The sequence below is a fragment of the Mauremys reevesii genome, linkage group 8 (genome assembly GCF_016161935.1).
Source record: "Mauremys reevesii isolate NIE-2019 linkage group 8, ASM1616193v1, whole genome shotgun sequence".
NCBI classification, from domain to species: Eukaryota; Metazoa; Chordata; order Testudines; family Geoemydidae; genus Mauremys; species Mauremys reevesii.
The window spans coordinates 37838858-37860066 of record NC_052630.1 but is presented as its reverse complement, the minus strand read 5'-3'; the positions used below and the strand labels follow the sequence as shown (position 1 = coordinate 37860066).

The following is a 21209-nucleotide window of genomic DNA, read 5'->3' as shown; positions in this document are numbered from 1 at the left end:
ACTCTGGCCACTAGGCAAGTCTGCCTTGCACTCAAGGGCCACTATATTGACTCTGGCTGCTAGGCTGCATTGCCCTGCACTCAAGGGTTGATATATTGACTCCGGCCACTAGGCCACATCACCCTATGCTCATGGGCCGCCACATTGTCTTGGGCCATTAGGCCATGCCGTAAGGATAAGGCCTTTTCCTGTAGCCATATTGTAAGGCCAAAAGCCTTTTTCTGCAGCCATATTAGGAGAGCAGCAACCATTAGCTAAGAAGCAGGAAGTCACATCCTCACATTCCATCTAAATTATGTTAAAACACGTAATATCAGGCTGTTAAGAAGACGGTCCTCTCCTAATAGCACCCACCATCACCAGATAAAGAAACAGAGCTTAAGATGGTTAAAGAAAAGTTAGTTTGATGCATCCGGTCTGGCAAGAAATCACTTATTAATAGTCGTGGTTGTGAAAGCCTCATTTCTTTGTTTTATCTTTATGGTTCCCACTTCTCTATTGTTTGTCTGTATGATCTGTCTGGTTCTTTGATTGTTTCTGTCTGTTACATAATTAATTTTGCTAGGTGTAAATGAATTAAGGTGGTGGGGTATGATTAGGTTAGAGAATTTTATTACATGTTAGGATTGGCTAGTAAAATTTTAGTAAAATGATTGGTTAAGGTATAGCTAAGCAGGACTCAAGTTTCACTGTATAAATGGGGGGCCAAGAAGGAGACCAGCAGAGAAGGAGCAGAATAATAATAAGAAGGAAAGACCTGGAAGAAGAAGAAAAAGTAGTCGTCCCCTCTAAGGCTACATCTACACTTCCGCGGTAAGTCAACCTACGCTACACAACTCCAGCTACGTGAATAATGTAGCTGGAGTCAACGTACCTTAGGTCAACTTATCGTGGGGTCTACACCACGGGGCGGGGTTTATGGGAGAAAATCTCCTGTCGACTTGCCTTACTCTTCTCATTGGGGGTAGAGTACGGGGGTTGACTGGAGAGTGATCTGCAGTTGATTTGGCGGGTCTTTCCTAGATCCGCTAAATTGACTGATGGTGGATCGATCTCAGAGCATTGATCCTGGCTGTAGTGTAGACCTGCCCTGAGACACAGCCTAAGATCAAAGCTGATAAGAATCCTCTGCACAACCATGATGTGCAGCAACCAGAATCCAGACAAGGCTGACCTTGCCTGGACAACAGGGAAAGTCTACCAGCCTGATCAGGATTGGTGAGCATGGCATTTTATGCTTAGTATGTGTATTCCGCTTGGTAATGGTTAATAAACAGAGGATAAGGATACTACTGTGTAAGGCTATTTCAGGTCCTGCAGACCCGCAAAGTACACCCTGAGCACTAGGAACTGGGTAAAGGTGGGTGCCCCTAGAGTGTGTGAGTAACAGAGAATTTTGTGTGGGTAACAAATTTGGAGGAGAGAATGTGAGCAGCCTAAGGCCGTTTGGACGGAACTGATCTAGCCTAACACAGTAATAGCAGCAGAATACCAGTGACATTTTGTCAAAAAGGGTCGCTACCTGCTTGGCAGAATGTTCACTCTGAAGCAATAGGAGGGAAAGGAAACAAAAGGGATATGGAGGAGTGGGGGTTAGCTGAAGACTCCACCCTCCTTGCTAAATGGGTAGCAGCAGAATGGGGGGACAAGATTCTTTCCAGGGGAGGGATGGCCTTGAGTCTGCTTGTAAGGGGTTTGAAGCACGAAGCGAAAGTAAAAAACAAGGGTGATGTCGTGCTAGGAGTCTACTACAGGCCACCTAACCAGGTGGAAGAGGTGGATGAAGCTTTTTTTAAACAACTAACAAAATCATCCAAAGCCCAAGACTTGGTGGTGATGGGGGACTTCAACTATCCAGATATATGTTGTGAAAATAACACCACGGGGCACAGACTATCCAATAAGTTTTTGGACTGCATTGCAGACAACTTTTTATTTCAGAAGGTTGAAAAAGCTACTGGTGGGAAGCTGTTCTAGACTTGATTTTAACAAATAGGGAGGAACTCGTTGAGAATTTGAAAGTAGAAGGCAGCTTGGGTGAAAGTGATCATGAAATCGTAGAGTTTGCAATTCTAAGGAAGGGTAGAAGGGAGTACAGCAAAATAGAGACAATGGATTTCAGGAAGGCGGATTTTGGTAAGCTCAGAGAGCTGATAAGTAAGGTCCCATGGGAATCAAGACTGAGGGGAAAAACAACTGAGGAGAGTTGGCAGTTTTTCAAAGGGACACCATTAAGGTCCCAAAAGCAAGCTATTCCGCTGGATAGGAAAGATAGAAAATGTGGCAAAAGACCACCTTGGCTTAACCACAAGATCTTGCATGATCTAAAAAATAAAAAGGAGTCATATAAAAATTGGAAACTAGGTCAGATTACAAAGGATGAATAAACAACACAGGAATGCAGGGGCAAGATTAGAAAGGCAAAGGCACAAAATGAGCTCAAACTCTAGCTATGGGAATAAAGGGAAACAAGACTTTTTATCAATACATTAGAAGCAAGAGGAAGACCAAGGACAGGGTAGGAGGGAGAAACAGTAACAGGAAACTTGGAAATGGCAGAGATGCTTAACGACTTCTTTGTTTCGGTCTTCACTGAGAAGTCTGAAGGAATGCCTAACATAGTGAATGCTTATGGGAAGGGGGTAGGTTTAGAAGATAAAATAAAAAAAGAACAAGTTAAAAATCACTTAGAAAAGTTAGATGCCTGCAAGTCACCAGGGCCTGATGAAATGCATCCTAGAATACTCAAGGAGCTAATAGAGGAGGTATCTGAGCCTCTAACTATTATCTTTGGAAAATCATGGGAGACGGGAGAGATTCCAGAAGACTGGAAAAGGGCAAATATAGTGCCCATCTATAAAAAGGGAAATAAAAACAACCCAGAAAACTACAGACCAGTTAGTTTAACTTCTGTGCCAGGGAAGATAATGGAGCAAGTAATTAAGGAAATCATCTGCAAACACTTGGAAGGTGGTAAGGTGACAGGGAATAGCCAGCATGGATTTGTAAAGAACAAATTGTGTCAAACCAATCTGATAGCTTTCTTTGATAGGATAACGAGTCTTGTGGATAAGGGAGAAGCGGTGGATGTGGTATACCTAGACTTTAGTAAGGCATTTGATATGGTCTCTCATGATATTCTTATCGATAAACTAGGCAAATACAATTTAGATGGGGCTGCCATAAGGTGGGTGCATAACTGGCTGGATAATCGTACTCAGAGAATAGTTATTAATGGTTCCCAATCCTGCTGGAAAGGTATAACGAGTAGGGTTCTGCAGGGGTCTGTTTTGGGACCGGCTCTGTTTAATATCTTCATCAACGACTTAGATGTTGGCATAAAAAGTACGCTTATTAAGTTTGCAGATGATACCAAACTGGGAGAGATTGCAACTGCTTTGGAGGACAGGGTCATTATTCAAAATGATCTGGACAAATTGGAGAAATGGTCTGAGGTAAACCAGATGAAGTTTAATAAAGACAAATGCAAAGTGCTCCACTTAGAAAGGAACAATCAGTTTCACACATACAGAATGGGAAGAGACTGTCTAGGAAGGAGTACGGCAGAAAGGGATCTAGGGGTTATAGTGGACCACAAGCTAAATATGAGTCAACAGTGTGATGCTGTTGCAAAAAATGCAAACGTGATTCTGGGATGCATTAACAGGTGTGTTGTGAGCAAGACACGAGAAGTCATTCTTCCACTCTACTCTGCGCTGGTTAGGCCTCAACTGGAGTATTGTGTCCAGTTCTGGGCACCGCATTTCAAGAAAGATGTGGAGAAATTGGAGAGGGTCCAGAGAAGAACAACAAGAATGATTAAAGGTCTTGAGAACATGACCTACGAAGGAAGGCTGAAAGAATTGGGTTTGTTTAGTTTGGAAAAGAGAAGACTGAGAGAGGACATGATAGCAGTTTTCAGGTATCTAAAAGGGTGTCATCAGGAGATGGGAGAAAACTTGTTCACCTTAGCCTCTAATGATAGAACAAGAAGTAATGGGCTTAAACTGCAGCAAGGGAGGTTTAGGTTGGACATTAGGAAAAAGTTCCTAACTGTCAGGGTGGTTAAACACTGGAATAAATTGCCTAGAGAGGTTGTGGAATTTCCATCTCTGGAGATATTTAAGAGTAGGTTAGATAAATGTCTATCAGGGATGGTCTAGACAGTATTTGGTCCTGCTATGAGGGCAGGGGACTGGACTCGATGACCTCTCGAGGTCCCTTCCAGTCCTAGAGTCTATGAATCTATGGAAGTGCATAAGCCAAAACCAAAGAAAAAGGCTATCAAAGCAGCAGCAGCAACATGGGCATTATGGAAAGCTGTCATGAATCTCTCCAATCTGGTAGCACTCCAGGAAAGGCAACTGAAGGATTAAAAATTCGATTTGGATATAGTTAAGGATAATTTGGCTCAGTATTAGGCATCCGAGTGTGCCAGTGCAGGTTCAGTATTACAGAATGCAACAGTTCTACAGGCGAAAACAGGACAGCGTGAACAACTGAAAGTAGAAAACTTGAATGGGGAGGTATCTACATTGCAAATGAAATTGGGGAATGCTCAGGCAGCTGTCAGAATGGTGTTACAAGAAATAAGGATCAGGCCCAGACAAGCAATGACCATACAGTCTGCAGGCAGCGAATAGAGAAATTGGAAAACATGGTGGGAGCCCAGAGGAACATAGTAGCAGCAGTAAGGGGAGGCGTGACTGTGGGCACGGTGGATACCGACACCTGGGAGGACACTTGGAATGGAAATAGTTGGATGGATCCTGAAGAGAGAGATCCTGGATGCTCATACTCCCCATGCCCTCAGATGCTTTTCCTGAAGGGCCCTATGCCCCTACAAAAAGGGAATTGCAGGATTTGAAATTAAAAGCACAATAACTCAATCTTGTGGCTCCAGTTACCATGAGGGTGATAACAAGAACAGAACTTGACCCAAATGGTGAACAATGATGAAGGCAAATAAGGCAAAATATTACAGAGATTTTTTATTTTATCCCAGATCAGGTACAGGCGGCTGTTCAGTTATTGGGACCCTAGAAAGGGACACGTGTCTGGATTGGATGGTGAAGCTGTTTGCACAAACTGAGTGGAGGCCAGCAGATTATGACGTTCTAGCCCAGGCCTATACTAGTGCTTCTGCCTGGAATAAACAGTGTTCTCCCTACCGGAGGGGACTGGGTGCATGGGTGACGGGTATAGTAGGCATAAGAAGGCTTTGCCTTCCCAAACAGCCTGACGTTCCCCTGCCCATGCACCACCTCCAGGCCCCATCCTGCCTACTGTTCCCTTTGTGCCAGAGGCTAGGGAAGGCAGGCTGGGGGCTGTGGTTTGCCCCTGGGGCCGCACCACGCCACCCATCCCCCTAGCACTGGGGCCTCGCTGCCTGCCCAGTGCTGGGGATGGGGGCCGCTCTGACTGCGCTGCCTGCCCACCCGCCCAGCACTGGAGCTGGCAGCTTGGCCGGGGGCACCTTCAGGGGCAGTGGGGCAGCCAGCCGGTGGTTGGGCCCAGTGGTCTGGCCTGGGGTGGCTGGATGCTGGCCAGGGATTGGGCCGGGCTGTGCGGCCTGCGGGGGCTGGGGCCACACTGCCTGGTGCTCTGATGCTCTGGGGCTGGGGACACTAGCCTGGGACAAGGACCAGCAACCACCGTGTGTGGGGGGGCGGGGAGGGCACTAGGCAGGGGCCAGTGGTCACAGTGGGGGCTGGGCTCCGGTGCACGCAGAAGGGATGGGGCCTTGGGCGGAAGGGGCAAGGCGGGGGGCTAGCCTCCCCAAGCCAGGGGTTCACCCACCACCCCTGACTGGATGAAGGAAGTAATGAAGGATCCACCATTGTGGATTTAGCCAACGGATTCCTATGGGCACATAGTGAAGAACCAGCAGAAACATCCACCCCCTCCATTAATGCTATACATAAGTGTGCATCTGTAAAGGCCCCAGAAGGAGGACAAGCAGAAGAAGGGAGCACATGGGTGGACAAGTTTCCTGGGGTATGGGCTAAACATAAATTGGAGTGTGGGAAAATTTGATGCTGAGGTTTTAATTTGAGGGCTTAACCCCCCATCCACAGCGTCAATACAAGTATCCTCAGGAGACAGAGGAAGGAATAAAATCTACCACTGAAAGTTTGTTAGAACAGGATGTTATCGTGCAAATGGCTAGTACTAATAATGCCCCAATTTGGCCTGTAGTGAAAGGGGATAGGAAGACGTGGTGAATGCCAATGGATTTTAGAGCTTTAAATGCAGTAAAAATATAATATATAGAACTGGAAGGGAGCCCAAAGGGTCATTGAGTCCAACCCCCTGCCTTCACTAGCAGGACCAAGTACTGATTTTTGCCCCAGATCCCTAAGTGGCCCCCTCAAGGATTGGGCTCACAACCCTGGGTTTAAATGGAGGCCAATGTGCAAACCACTGAGCTATCCCTCCCCCTAGCTCCTAGCTCTGGTAGTGGCTAAGTACCAAGAAGTAGTTGCTGCAGTAGAAGCTGGGGCACAGTGGTGCTCAGCAATGGATTTAGCAAATGCCTTCTTTGCCATTCTCTTGCAGCTTGAGTCTTGGTACAAATTTGGTTTCACTTACAGGGGACAAGAATTCTGTTTCACAAGAGTCCCCCAGGGTTTTCCTAATGCACCCTCAATTTGTCACTCCCATATGGTTAAGATGTGGGGGAAATTGACACCTGAAGACCAAAAGAGAGTAATTTCCTGTTGATATATTGGTGCATGGGGACAATAGGGAGGAGGTTGGTTGGATCACTGATGTTACAAATCATCCAAGATACTGGATTCAGGGCTAGCAGAGCCAAGGCCCAACCGGTAAAGCAAGAGGTAAAATATTTAGGGATCATATTGGGAAAGGAAGAATGAACCCTAGATCCACAACTGGTAGAACTGATTGGAAAACTTCCTGCCCCTACTGATATGGCATCCTTAAGAGCTCTTTTGGGAACCCTAAACTTCTCAAGAGATTTTACTGAAATGTCTGCTGACAAGAATCGCCCACGGTATTTTCTCCTAAAGAAAGGGCGGCAATAGGAGTGGGGGGCCTGATCAAGCAAAGGCATTACTGACCCTGAAACAGGACTTGGCCCAGGCCTTAGCATATCCAAAGGTGGGAGAACCATTCATCCTGCAATGGGCTAGTACTGATGTAGTGCTGGGAGCAGCGGTATTACAGAAGCAAAGCACAGGGAAATTACAAATTGTGGCCTATGCGCCCAAAACACTGAATTACATCGAGCAAAATTTTACCCCCTGTGAGAAAGAGTGCTGGGCCTTAGTGTGGGCCTTGCAGCATTGGGAGTATATAATTGGAGGGTCCAAAGTCATTAGTCATAGTACAAATAGTACATTCCCCATTGAAATACATATCAAGAAAAGTGCAGGAGGGGCAGGTGTCTAATCCTAGGTTGGCACAATGGACTCTGGCCCTTGTAAATCAAGGGACAACAGTAGAAGAGGGAAAGGTACTACACCCCGTACCATGTGGCCTTGTAGTGCAAGGGCAGGAGCATGAGTGTCCCCTTCCAGAGTATAAAAAGGTGCAGGGGCCAGTGAAATCAGGACTTACCCAACAGAAAGCTCAGGACTAAAATGGGGACTGCTCAAGGAAATAGATTCGGACCAAGGCCCACACTTCATTGGGGAAACTATGCAGGAACTGTGTAAAATACTTGGCATTAAGCAAAGGTTACATTGCGGGATGCCTCCAATCCTCAGGACAAGCGGAACGAACTAACTGCACTCTAAAGGATGCTCTAAGAAAAATAGTAAAAGAAAATGGAAAAGTTTGGGATGAAAAACTGCTTATGATTCTAATGGCCTTAAGGTCGGTCCCAGCAAGTCATGGTTATACTCCCTTCGTAGCAATGACAGGAAGGGACATGAGAACACCCCCAACAGTGGTGGCTCAGTGTAGATATTCCAGATGAGTGGCACCCCGAAGAGGCATTAACAGACATCCACAAGAAAATAGCAGAACAATTGGGTGTTAACATAAAAAAGATGGATCAAAGGCAGGTCTGGGTAAAGAAGCCTGTTGAATGGGAGGCTGGAGATCAAGTGCTGTATCAGAAATTTGAAGAACAAGATCATTCTTTGGGAATGAAATGGGAAGACCCAGTAAACGTTGTGGAAAAGGCCAGCCCAACAGTATACCAGCTAGAAATCTGGTTAAAAAGGCTAAACTAGCCAAAGTTAAAATGTTCCATTTGTCACAGGTTAAACCACAGAAAGAGGATTTCAAGCAGTAACCTCCAATTAGCCCCACCAAGGGGCTTTCAGAGTTCAGAAGAACACACGTAACCTGGATCTCATGATTAAGAAGCTGCTGTTATGACTGTGTGTTATGTTACATGTTATTTGTCTGTTAGCAAACCAATTTGCTGGTCTGTAGACATTCATGCAGTAAATGTATGGAGAAATGATTTCTGGATGATGGTACAATGTTGGATTGATCCATCAGTATTCAATCACACCAGCTGTTGCTTGTGTTGGGAAGAGAGGTTTGCCCATTACTATAACATAATGTCCAGTAGGCTATCACCAGAAGCCCCATTCCAATCTAGGTTGTCATTAATGACTGGATACTCCAACACTTTGATGGGAAATTGTATAGGACCAAGAGCCACAATATACAATATTAACTGTCTTAAACTCACAGGAACAAGAAGGGGTGAATCCTCTTAGGATCCCTGTATTAACCCCAAAATGTGGGATACTGAAGGTCCTAGGGTTTGCTTGGCAGACAGGAGGGGACATTGATATTAGGATGTTAATGGGGTTTAAGTCTCACCTGCTTCAAATCTGGAATCAAGGCCCAGCACACTGACTATTTCCTCAGCACAACAATTGCAAATATCAGGAAACTGCACCAATGCACCTTTTTCAGGTAGATAGCTGAGATATAGGTGAAATGGGACCCCCAGAATGGGTTAAAGAAACCCAGGGCAGTGAATGTACTAAAAAACAACCTAAAGTTCAATTACGGTATCAGTGTCTGACTAATTTTCATAATATCCCTGCCCAACTAAGTGAATATGTATTGCAAAACATCTGAGCAAAATTAAATTTTAAAATAATTGCCACTGAACCTGATATAAAAAAATCAAGAAGACATCTATTAAATGAACCACATGTGGTAAAATTGGATCATAGGAAACAAGTTATTATATCACCAATACAATCTCTAAAGCAAATTGAGCTGGACCCCACTGGGTTAAATGTGTCCAAGGTCATATCCCAATGTGCCCCATATGTACAAATGCTCTATAAGGAGTGGGCAGCATTGTTAAAATTATGGTACATTGAAAAATCCATACGGAAAAGAACTCCAAGGGGAATATTGGAAACTGTTTTGGGTGGAAGTGGATTAGGAGTTGGAGTACTGGATGCTACTAACACAGAAGTAATGGCAAACAAAGTAAGTTATGTTATAGCTGAAATACAAGAATTGGGAAAACCCATCAGTGTATCCTTATCAAAATTAGGAACGGGGCAATAATTATTTTCTAAAATACTGCCAGTATAGTAACAGCAAGGTGACAAGGATTTGTTACTTTTAGAAGGAACTATGGAATCAATACAAGAAAATGTGTCCCTAGCATTAACCTGTACAGATGCCCAGGAAATAAGTCAGCAATTGGTCATTCAAATAATCTGGGAAGGCATGCGAGGAAATTTGCCTTTGGAAATAAAAAAGTTGTTATGGGAAAATGTTACAGAAGGGGAAAGACAATTAATGGCATGGTGGAAATTGGTAAATTTTACCCTAAATAAAGATCAAATGGTTTTAGAAACATATGCAGTAACTGTACACCCTGGTCTCACTACTAGTATATATCCAGTGGTACCTGTGGGAATCCAGTTAACAAAAAATTTGGTTATGTATTCCGCTGATCACCGTTTCTGGGCATATAAAGAAAACCAACAATGGAAAACCACTAACATGTTTCAGTGTGTAGCCCATGAAAATTTGGGATATGTGTGTGATGATCAAAATTTACAAGAAAGAGATGAATGTTTCTATGTTAAAGACAAAAGAACCCGAAGATGTATGTTTGATATATTCACTGAACAAAAGTCAGCTGTTGTATATGCAGGAAGGAGATGTGTTTGTGTTAGAAGTCATTGTCCAATGGTAGTAGTAGAAGATAAGGAATTGTATTTTATGACACATTTAGTTAATAGATGTTTTTGCAATATTACAAAGATTAAAAGTTGTGATTTTGAATACTATGACCATGATAAGAAAATTGTTACATTTGCATTTACAAGATATTGCACAGATAGGAGAACAAATAGGTATTGAAGTACAACATGATAATACAGAAATCACTCAGGTACTGAAAACTATTGCAGATGCAGGACATCACTCCTGGTGGGAAACACTATTAGGGTGTGTAATGAGGCGGAGTGGCCTCCCACGGACCCAGAGAAGGAGGGACCACTTGCAGAGCCCTGGTAGGTGGAGCCATGCTGTACTCACCCCTCCCACCGGAAGTCAGTGGGTGGGACAGGATATGCAAAAGGCGGGTCTGCAAGCTCAGTTGGGCGGCAGCGGCTGAAGGAGCCAGACGCTTCCTGCCTGCTCCTGAACTGGGAGACTGCTGCGGAGCAGTGTGGTGCTGAGGACTGGCCAACGCTGCCAGAGCCACACACTGAGCAAGCTGAGGAGGGGTTGCTGGGACTGCTGCTGGCCTTCTACCCGGAAGACGCAGAGGACCCATTCCCGACCCAGCTATGCCCTGAGGGGGAGCTAGGAAGTAGTCCAGGGGAACTAGACAACTGCCTAGTTGAGAACTGGCCTGTGACCAGGTCAGCATGTTGTAGGAGGATCCCCACTGACCCAGTGGTGGACCCCTCCACCACTACTAGGGCCCTGGGCTGGGACACGATGAAGTTGGGCAGGCCTGCATCCCCCCCTACCACCCCACCCCACCCCTGGGGTGACAGGACTTCCCATCCATAGGCCAGGAGGCCTGCATCTGCCTACTGTCCACCGAGCGAGGACACTCGGCTCTAACCCTGCCTGAGTTACCCTAGACTGTCCTTGGGTGCTCTGACCCTGCCTGAGCTCTCCTAGACTGTGTTTGGGTGCTCTACTCCTGCCCTAGACTGTGTTCGGGGGTTCTGCCTCAGCCTGAGCCCAGAGGATTTGTTGCCCTGCCCTAACTAAGGGCCTGGGCTCTGAACGGTTGCTTTGTGGATCAGACCTGAGTGCTGACCCGAGGCCCAGACTCTGTACCGCCCCGCCCTGACTAAGGGCTCAGTTTACTGTTTATTTGCCACTCACCTCTGAGTATAGGTCCAAGCCACCAACCCTTCGCTGCTCTGATTGTGGGATAGAGACCCTAACTGCCTATTGCTCTACCCAGACTGCCGACCAGAGCTACAGGCCGAGAGTGACTCAGCTAATTCCCCAACCATGAGCAACGCCCTGCGACATAGTGAAGCGGAGTGGCCTCCCACTGACCCAGAGGAGGAGAGGTCGCTGCTAACCCACTACAGGGTGGTCACCTTCTGCAACTAGTATGCTAAATATAATGGTTCACCCCACTGTGATCATTGGAATCCAATTGGCTTTATTAGTGAGCATAATAGCTTTGGCTTGCTGCATGAAGAGATCTATCTGAAGAATCCAGGAAGCTGGCATGCAAAGTCAAATAAGGCCCTTGTTAATTACACCCAGGAGGAAAGCCCAATATTGTAAGGCCTAAAGCCTTTGTCTGCAGCCTTATTAGGAGAGCAGCAGCCATTAGCTGAGAAGCAGGAAGTCACATCCTCACATTCCATCTAAATTACATTAAAACACGTAATATGGGGCTGTTAAGAAGGCGGTCCTGTCCTAATAGCACCCACCATCACCAGATAAAGAAACAGAGCTTAAGATGGTTAAAGAAAAGTTAGTCTGATGCATCCTGTCCGGCAAGAAATCACTTCTCAACAATTGTGGTTGTGAAATCCTCATTTCTTTGTTTTATCTTTAGGATCCTCACTTCTCTATTGTTTGTTTGTATGATCTGTCTGGTTCTTTGATTGTTTCTGTCTGTTGCATAATTAATTTTGCTAGGTGTAAATTAATTAAGGTGGTGGGGTATGATTAGGTTAGAGAATTTTATTACATGTTAGGATTGGTTAGTAAAATTTTAGTAAAATGTTTGGTTAAGGTATAGCTAAGCAGGACTCAAGTTTCACTATATAAACTGGGGGCCAAGAAGGAGACCAGCAGAAGGAGCAGAAGAATAATAAGAAGGAAAGACCTGGAAGAAGATAAACTCACCTCTAACACACAGCCTCAGATCAAAGCTGCTAAGAATCCTCTGACCGACTGTGACGTGCAGCAACCACAATCCAGATGAGACTGACCTTGCCTGGTCATCAGGGAAAGTCCACCTGCCTGATCAGGATTGGTGAGTATAGCATTATATGCTTAGCACGTGTATTCTGCTTGGTAATTGTTAATAAATAGAGGATAAGGCTATTACTGTGTAAGGCTCTTTCACTGGTAAAAGGTCCTGCAGACCCACAAAGAGTACACCCTGAGCCCTAGGAATTGGGTAAGGGGGGGTGTCTAAATTAAGAGGATTACACCTTGAGCCCTATGAACTGGGTAAAGGACGGTGCCCCCTAGTGTGAGTAACAGAGAATTTTGTGCGGGTAACAATGCAGCCCAGAACCAAAGGGCCACTGCTTTGACTCTGGCCATTGTCTGTTGAGGCCCAGGACAGTTGGGTAGACTAACTGCGGTGTCAGCATAATCACAATCCCCCCCCCCCAGAGGGGGACGGGGTGTGCATACACCATCACAGCATCCTATCTCCATCACGGTGCCACCCACCTTCATTATGCACATCCTGAACCCCCCACACCTTGCTCCTGCCCCTTGACCATAGTCCTCCTGACCCCGATTTCCTTGCTCCTGCCCCTTGGACATGCAACCCTCTCTGACCCTGATCCTCCTCTTTGTACACATTTCCCTTCATGCTTTGCAGAATGGCTGATGCTGTCATATTTGTCCTGCTAGCTGGACACAAAGCTCTGAGAGAGGCTGACAGACAGCAGCCGCCCATTTTAACCTCCTGGTGTAAGATGAGACCAGCCTGAAATCATCCTCCAAAGAGGGTACCATTTCAGTTGGGAATACCCTCTCAAGGGAGAAGACGTGTGTCTCTCTCCATTTGTTTATCCCTCACACCAGTAGGTATGAAGATCATCCAGTTAACTTTCCTACTGACACGCATGGGACAGTCCCACGTGATTTCCAAATGGTGCATTGCTCTATCTGGCTCGGCTTCTGGAGAGAAGACATTTCCTCTAGTAAATGGAGCATTAGACTCTTCTCCCCTTCCTTGACACATTCAGCCATTTATTAGTGCTGCTCCACTCTGCCTTTTGCAAGAGTCACTGGAGGCTGCTGGCAGCTTGTCCTCAGGCCCTGCCTTAGGTCCCTTCGCCCCCAACCCCAGAAGACCCCTAGCACCAACAGTGGTGTCAGGGGTCTCCTGCTGCTGGTATAGAACTGATGAATTACATTGTTTTTAATTGTTCACTTTATTAATGTAACTACATAAGTAATATTTTAGGAATGAAACAACATTCAGTCATAAAACCGGTTACCCCAATAACTGGCTAAGAGCCATAGCTGTTTAGCAACTTGCTCTTGTAAGTTTCACTGTCAATCCAATTCCTGCTTAAATCACTGAGATGTGCACTGTTTCAGCATTGTAACTTCTGTTCACCATTCATTACACTTGCCTACACAGTAATTTCTGTTCACTGTTTGTCATCTGCTACACTTGTCTATATTGTAACTTCTGTTCACTGTTTGCCATATTGTAATTCAAACCCCATTTTAAAAGGCTTACTCCATTTTGTAAAAGCTTGCTGCTGCAAACCCTGCTGTAATCTTATTAGTTTTGGTTAGATGTATGAATGAAGTATGTATGGATGATAGAATCAACCTCCAGCACCAGCCTCTCCTGATGAAATAGAGTTCAAACACCAACAGCTGAAGATGCAGACAACAGCCCTAACAAAGTAAGAAGTGCATCTGACGAAGTGGGTATTCACCTACGAAAGCTCATGCTCCAATACGTGTGTTAGTTTATAAGGTGCCACAGGACTCTTTGCTGTTTTTAAAGTAAGAAGAGTCCACCCTAAAAAGAAAAGAACAAAAGGTACAATAGAAGGAAGATCAAAGCCAGGTCCGAGGCTGAAAGTCAGGCCTGCAACTGACGGGTGATCAATCACCAAACCCAGAGGCAGCGTGACACAGCAAGACCTATAGACTCTGGATTCAAACTAAAGCCTACAAAAAGGATGGGTGAGATGGAAGACCTTAAAGGGTAACATTCTGCTGCCAACATGGAAGGGCATCGGTGCATGCCCAACAGAGACCCAGCCCTTCCTTGTGCCCGGCTTTCCTGGCCAGTTAGCTGCCACAAGCTACGAACCCAAGCTGCAAAATCAAGCCACGAACTCAAGCTACATTCAGGACTGGTAACTATGCAGCAGCTGCAGAATATTTGTGTGTGTATAGGTATTAGTTATTGGTAATAAATCAAATTGTGTTATCATAATAAATGTGGCATCTTTGTCTTGCCCCCTGAAAAGATCCTGTGTAGTTTTGTCTGCATAACACTGGGTCACTGGGCCTGTGAGCAAAGGGCACTGTGCTGACTATCGGCGAGCATGCATCATTCAGCCAGCAGAGCCAAGCCAGGGAAGTGGGAACTGCCTACTTTCCCTAGGGGGAGAGGACACCGGGATCGGCTTCCCTTTGGTTTTTTATGGAAGGCAAGTAGTCACCTGGCACAGGAGAAGCTTTCTCTCTCTGCCAATATGGACTGTAAAGAGGCATGGGGTAGGGACACTTGCCTGGGAGCAAGGAGACCTGGGCTCTGATCTTGCTCTGTTATTGGCTCATGGGGTGACTTTGGGTGAGACCCTGTCCTCTCTCTTTCCTCAAATTGATATTAATGTAAGAGGCCAGTGTTGCCATGGATGGACACCCCTCTCTCTGCATAGACACAGTGCTGTGGTGTGGAGCCATTAAGTGGGGGGCCCCTAATGCTCATGTTGCCAGGAACCTGTTGGGCTGCATTAACTAAGAGGGGAGGAGTAAGGGGGCAGGAGAGAGACTCCCCAAGACCCCTCTTTTCTCCCTTTCCACGTTGAGCCCTATGAGCCCCTTTACTCCAACTGCCACAGGATATATCCAGGGGCGGTGAGTTATATGGGCCCGTGGTGCCCAGGCTCCAGCAATATTCCGGGCCCAGGGCCCCAGCTCCACTAATGGTTGGAGCTGGGTCTCTCCCCGGCCCCCACCTGCTGCCCCCGTGTGCCTCCCCTGGGCCCCGGAATGTTCCTGCCTCAAGTGGGCGGCTGCCCCCTGAAGCTCTGCACTGCGTTCCACTCTGCCAGCTCCCAGCATCAACTCTGACTCTGCCCTTCCACCTTGGACCCTTCCCTTTTCCGGCGAGACCCTCCACCAGCACAGGGGGCTCCCCGCCCGCAGTCATGACTCCTGCCCCACGCTGCGTGAGAGGCAGCCCCATCCCCCATCCCCAGTGAGGCTACAGTGAGGGGCAGCAGCAGGGGAGGAGGCACACACATGATGGCAGCCCCCACCCACCCTGGCACCCACCAAAAGTAGGGGTTTCCTGGACCTGAGAGGGGCCTTAGGATCACATGCAGTGACAGTGGTATGAGGTGAGTGTGCTGCTAGGGGGGAAAGGGAGGCCCCTCCCTCAGAACTCACTGCTGCCAGGGGGAGAGGGCTGGGGGGAGTCCTCCTCTTTGGCCCCAGTCCCGGGGCAGACTGACCACCCCAAACTCCCCATCCCAGAGCCCACATCCCCAGCTAGACCTCTCACCCCCCTGCACCCCAACCCTCTGCCTGAGCCCCTCCCAAACCCCTCATCACCAGCCCCACCCTAAAGCCCTCATTTTTACATTATTTTAAAAATTATATATTGGCTTACAAGGCAGGTGTGGTGTGGCAGGACTTGGCCCCATTCTGGGCACCATCAAAAATTATTCAAACCAGCCACCCTTGAACAAACCCTTGTATCCAAACAGTACCGCCAATGGTATCGTGTAAAATCGCATGACCTGCTGGTGCCGGCGCTCAGTGCGTGATGCATGGACAGGCTGTGGATAAAGAGCTGTGTACATGGACTGGAAATAGCTTCTTAAAATATGTCCTGGAGGCAGCTGCTAAACAAGCCTGCCCTTGGGAAAGGGAGGTAGATTTACCTGGTGGCATGATTTGATTACAAGCAAAGGGCAATGGAAATGCATTGATGGCTCAGGGAAACAAAGTGATTGAGCCAATCAGAAAAGCAAATTGGGCAGGGGATGAGGAGGACAGCATGGCGTCTGAATGTCAGCGAGGGAGAAGCACTCTGTCTGGGCTGTGCACTTGGAAGGAATATATTGCAAAGGTTTTGTGGACGATAAAAAGCAGTGGAGAGAAGCCATTAGTTACCCATCACTTAGAGCAGCGGTTCTCAAACTTTAGCAACCCAAGGACCCCCATTTTGATTTAAAAATTTTTGGGAACCCCCAAATCCCCCCACTCAGCCCCAGGTCCTGCCCCCACTCCACCCCTTCCCCCATACTCCCACCCTGACTCTTCCTGCCCCTGCCCCTCCTCTTCCCCGGCTTTCCCCCACTTCCCTGATCGCACCCCGCCCCCGAGTGCATCCCATCCCCGCTCCTCCCCCTCTCTCCCAGCGCCTCCTACACGCCACGGAACAGCTGTTTCCCGGCATGCAGGAGGCACTGGGAGGGACGGGGAGGAGTTGATCAGTGGGGCCCGCGGACCCCCTGGAGTACCAGTTTGAGAAACGCTGACTTAGAGAACAAAGGAGTCAGAACCTTCTGATCCTGTGAATGGTGGAGCCTCCTGCCTCAGGGCCAGGAGGTGCTGACAGCTTGATGGAAATGAGAAACCTGCTTAGGAAAATATTATAGTTTGCTAAAGTTAAGCTGTAGTCACTAGAAAGATTTTTTTGTTTGTAACCAGACCTGTCCTTTTCTCTTGCTTAGTATCACTTAAATCTCTGCTCTTTATTAATAAATTTATTCTTAGTTTTACTATAAACTGCCTCCGTGTTGTGGATTAAGATGAAGTGGGTGTCCGTGGCTGGGCTAACCGGCTAGTGGAGTGTACTGTCTCTTTGCAGGCAGTGAAGCTTATCATTTCTGTGAGTGCCCAGTGAGAGGGACTGGTCGCTGCTTGGGACGTCACTGGGGAACTCAGGAGCTGGGGTTCACTGACTGATACTGCAAGGCGAGGCTTCGACTAGCAGGGTTGCAAGGAGCATGTGGTAAGGCAGGCCGGCATGGCAGGGGGTGACACACAGTTCAAGCACCAGCAAAGCTCTCCCTTGCTAAGGCAGAGAAGTAACACAGATGCTTACGGTTCTGGGCTCCCTGAGGAGAGCGTCACAAACAATAACTGCTAAGGCTGACAGAAATGTGGTGGAGACACAGTGCAGGAGGGAACATCTTTTATTGGATCAGCTTCTATTGGTTGAAGGAACAAGCTTTTGAGCTACACACCTTCCACCAACAGAAGTTGGTCCAATAAAACATATTACTTCACCCCCCCTTGTCTCTTTCAGAACCTAGGGCCAACCTGGCTACAGCACCAGTGCAGACAGACATGTGGTGGTCAGTCTCCCCAAGTACCTGCCCACGGAGAAGACCGTGGTCTCTCTTGGATGCATCTTGCCTTTGCCATCCTTGGATCTGCCTTGGCGGTGCAGTGGGGGTCTCTTCCTCTTGCTGCAGTGAATGCATGGTGCGTGCGTGGAGCCCAGGTGCACTGTGTGGTGATGTGGTAGGCCCCCATCCTGGCTGTTACGATGTGGACAAAGGCTGCAGTAAGAGCAAACAAAGAGACAGTCAGTTCCTTTCACCTGGGGGACTCCACCCCTCACTTCAGCCTGGCTTCAGGTCATTGTTCTCTGAGAGGCAGCAGCTCTTGAGGAAATGCCCCTTTATCTCACAGCATAAGGGTAAGAGGACGGAGGCAGGGAAGGCATGCGCCAGCCTGCCAGCAGGGCAGCATCCACATGGAGTCAAAGAAATGAGGCCCCCATATACTAGAGTATCTGGCTCCTCCACGGCTCAGCCACAAGGCCTCAATCTCTCCTCAATCTTGCCTCATCAGTGGCAAGATATTTTCCAGTCAGGCACTGAGTCTGAGTGGGACTAGCCAAGGAGCTGGAGCGAACTCAGAGGGCCTCAGAATGGAGTGCCTCCCATGGCACTGCTGATCCCTTGGATCTTTGTGTGATGGACTCTGAAAGAGTTAACTGGAGCTGGAAAGGCCAATTAGCTCATCAGGTTAAACCAGGAGGGAACAACAGGCTCAGTTAAGGATGATTCTCAGTGGGAGGAGCTGGCTGCTAAGTTTAAAGAGAGGAAGTCTGGGGCAGAAAGGGGCTTCAGAGAGAAACTCCGTAGTCCCTCTCTTGGCAGTAGAGAGATCAGAGACTGGTGGGGACCAGAAGGAAGCCTGGGAGAGAACTGGCCCAGGGATCCTGTCCTGAGTGGAGAAGTCTGGCAAGAGGCCAGGAGAGACACGGAGCGGCCAGCAGGGTGGAGCAGGCTGTGGCGGTGAACCCTGGTAAAAGGTCAGGGTCTGGGGGAGAGAGCCCTGGGAGGTGTTTAGTGGAGGAGCAGTGCAAGGGAAGGAGAAGGATGAAAGGTGAAGCTCATAGAGGGCAGAGGTTGGTTTTGGTTTGGGATTTATTGGTGGATTCCAGGGGAGGGGCTTGTGAGTCCTGGCCCTGAAAGAAGGGTGAACGTAGAGAGGTTGATGGAGCAGATCTGGGCTGCTGGTTATAGGTCTCTGGACTGCAACTCAGCGTACAGAGCAGGCCTGGTTTCCCTGACAGTCACCAGGGAAGGTGGTGTGAAGCCTCATGACATAAGGGGATAAGGACTTTTGAGAGACCTGAGATAAGAAGACGTAAGGAGCATAGGGCCCAGAATTGGGGCGAAAGACCTGATGTAAGGACATTGGACTTCTGTAGTGTGGGACTTCCTGCTACACAGGCAGGTGGGGCTACTCGTAAACTGGCCGGAGGGCCGAGGCGTGAGAAGAGGCAGATCACCACAGCACTCCAGCTGCCAGCAGGGGCTGCTAGAGCAGAAAGAGCTTCTATGCTGCAACCAGTCGACTCCTGCACACCTTACAAGAGTCACAGAATGGTGGATGCATGCCTCACCTGAGCATGGGCACTGGCACATCCCCTTCACCATCCCCCAGCATCTCCTTCAGGGCCTCCACATTTGCTGGCAAAGAGAAGAAACAGAAAATGCATGAGGGAGCCAGGTGCTTGGAAAAGCCCCCCAAGCTGGAGCCAGGAAACACCCACCTTCATTCTGAATGATACATCTCACTATCTTCTCCACTGTGTCCTCATTCAGCTCCTCCTCTTCGTCTGGAAGGAGATAAAGTGGCAGCAGGTGAAGGGATTCAGGCAGTCGCCTGGTGAGGAGACCATCCACAGCCAGCCCCAGCTCTGAAGTACAGCAGTGTAAAGGCCAGTGCTCCTCAGCTACATATTGAGAGCCCTGAAAGCAGAGCTCCCCTGTCACAGTGCCCTGGGGCTGACACCCCATGTGTCTGGGCCTTCTCTTCCACCTTCCAGCCTCAATGTTACAGGAACCCCCTAGCAGGGCCACCCAGAGAGGGCGGGCAATTTGCCCCAGGCCCTGGGCTCCGCAGGGGCCCCCACGAGAGTTTTTCGGGGCCCCTGGAGCGGGATCCTTCACTCACTCCGGGGGCCCCAGAAAACTCTCACAGGGCCCAGGCCCCTAGAGCTTCTTCTGCTCCGGGTCTTTGGCAGCAATTCGGCGGCGGGTGGTCCTTCTGCCCCGAGACCCGCCACCGAAGTGCCTCGAAGACCCGCAGCGGGGGGTCCTTCCGCCCCGGGACGCACCGCCAAAGTGCCGGGTCTTCGGCAGCAATTCGGCAGTGGGGACCCCCTGCTGCCAAAGACCCCAGGTCCCCTAGCAGTAGCGACCCTGCCCCCTAGCAGTAGCAGGAACTAGATGCTCTGGTACTTCGTTCTCGTCTGCGGCGGGGAGGGAGCAGAGGAGATAATCTTCACATCCCCCTCTTAGAAGACATGTGGTGGTAAGAGCTTCAGCCCAGATCCTCAAAAGTACTTAAGCCCTCCCCTCCGCCCCCCCCCCCCCGCCTAAATACCTTTGAGGATCTGGGCCTTCATGCCTATGGCCAAGGAGGCAGATGGAGATGGAATACTCATCTCTGATTTCATCCTATGGGGACAGTGGCTTCCCATGGCAGTGGCTCCTGACCCCACTGGAGTTCAAAAGGCAGGAATGTCACAGAGTCCAAGAGAAACAACTTCAGATACAATCCCAGAACCCAGCCCCCCTGCGACATGCACACTTCACTGTCAATCACGCTCCTGGCTTTGCAGTGTGCTGGGGACCAGGGCAGGCAGCTGCAGGGCATCACTGAAGCCCCGCACAGGAAGCTAGACTTCTGCTTCCTTAAGTCAAGGGAAACATGGTGTCAGATGCTTTGGCCTTAGGCCCAGCCTGCCCCATCTTCCCCACCAAGAGTGAGGAAGGGTTGTTATGTTCCTAGTGTGTACACACACACACACACACACACCTACCTACCTACCTCCTGGGTGGTTGCAATCTAACCCTACTTTATTATTTAAAATTCAGAACAACAGCACACCGGAACTCCAAAAACCAGAGACAAAGCAGGCTGCTCACTAAACCAGCCGCACTGCTCCCCCTGCGTGACTGTAGCTGACTGGCTGCTGAATTGACTGCTGCTCACACATGGCCCTCAGAACCCCCTCGGCTGCCAGCAGGACTGGGAAACCCCAGAACATTTAAAATCCTAGCTCTGTAATTTTAGTTCAGTTTTCCATACACCATATGATTTATTTTGATTTAAGACCTGGTTTGAACGAACGCCCAAGCGGTTTGTCATCAGACATCACAAACATTTCCTGGGATGCATTCCCCAAGGCCACACTCATTCAGGGGTGCCAGGTTTGCCTGCCCACTCTCAGAGCCTCATGTGTTCTGCTTGCAATGAGCAGAGCGAAATGTCAAGGAGGAGCCTCCTCAGCGTTTCCCACAGGGGCCCTGGATTCTGAGCCCTGTGAAAACTTTTCTAGTTATTTAAAA

General features: G+C 48.3%; 1 protein-coding gene across 3 annotated transcripts in view; it reads right to left on the bottom strand.

The window, feature by feature from the left end:
* The window catches only part of RELL2 (RELT like 2), a 79733-nt gene that overhangs the window by 50738 nt on the left and 7786 nt on the right, over nt 1–21209 (bottom strand). For all 3 annotated transcript variants that reach the window (XM_039483657.1, XM_039483658.1, XM_039483659.1), the window contains 3 exons: nt 19406–19471; nt 19256–19322; nt 17709–17897 (listed from right to left, as the gene is read on the bottom strand). In XM_039483657.1, coding sequence (XP_039339591.1) covers nt 17709–17897; nt 19256–19322; nt 19406–19471 — 322 coding nt within the window. The remainder of the gene's footprint in view (nt 1–17708; nt 17898–19255; nt 19323–19405; nt 19472–21209) is intronic.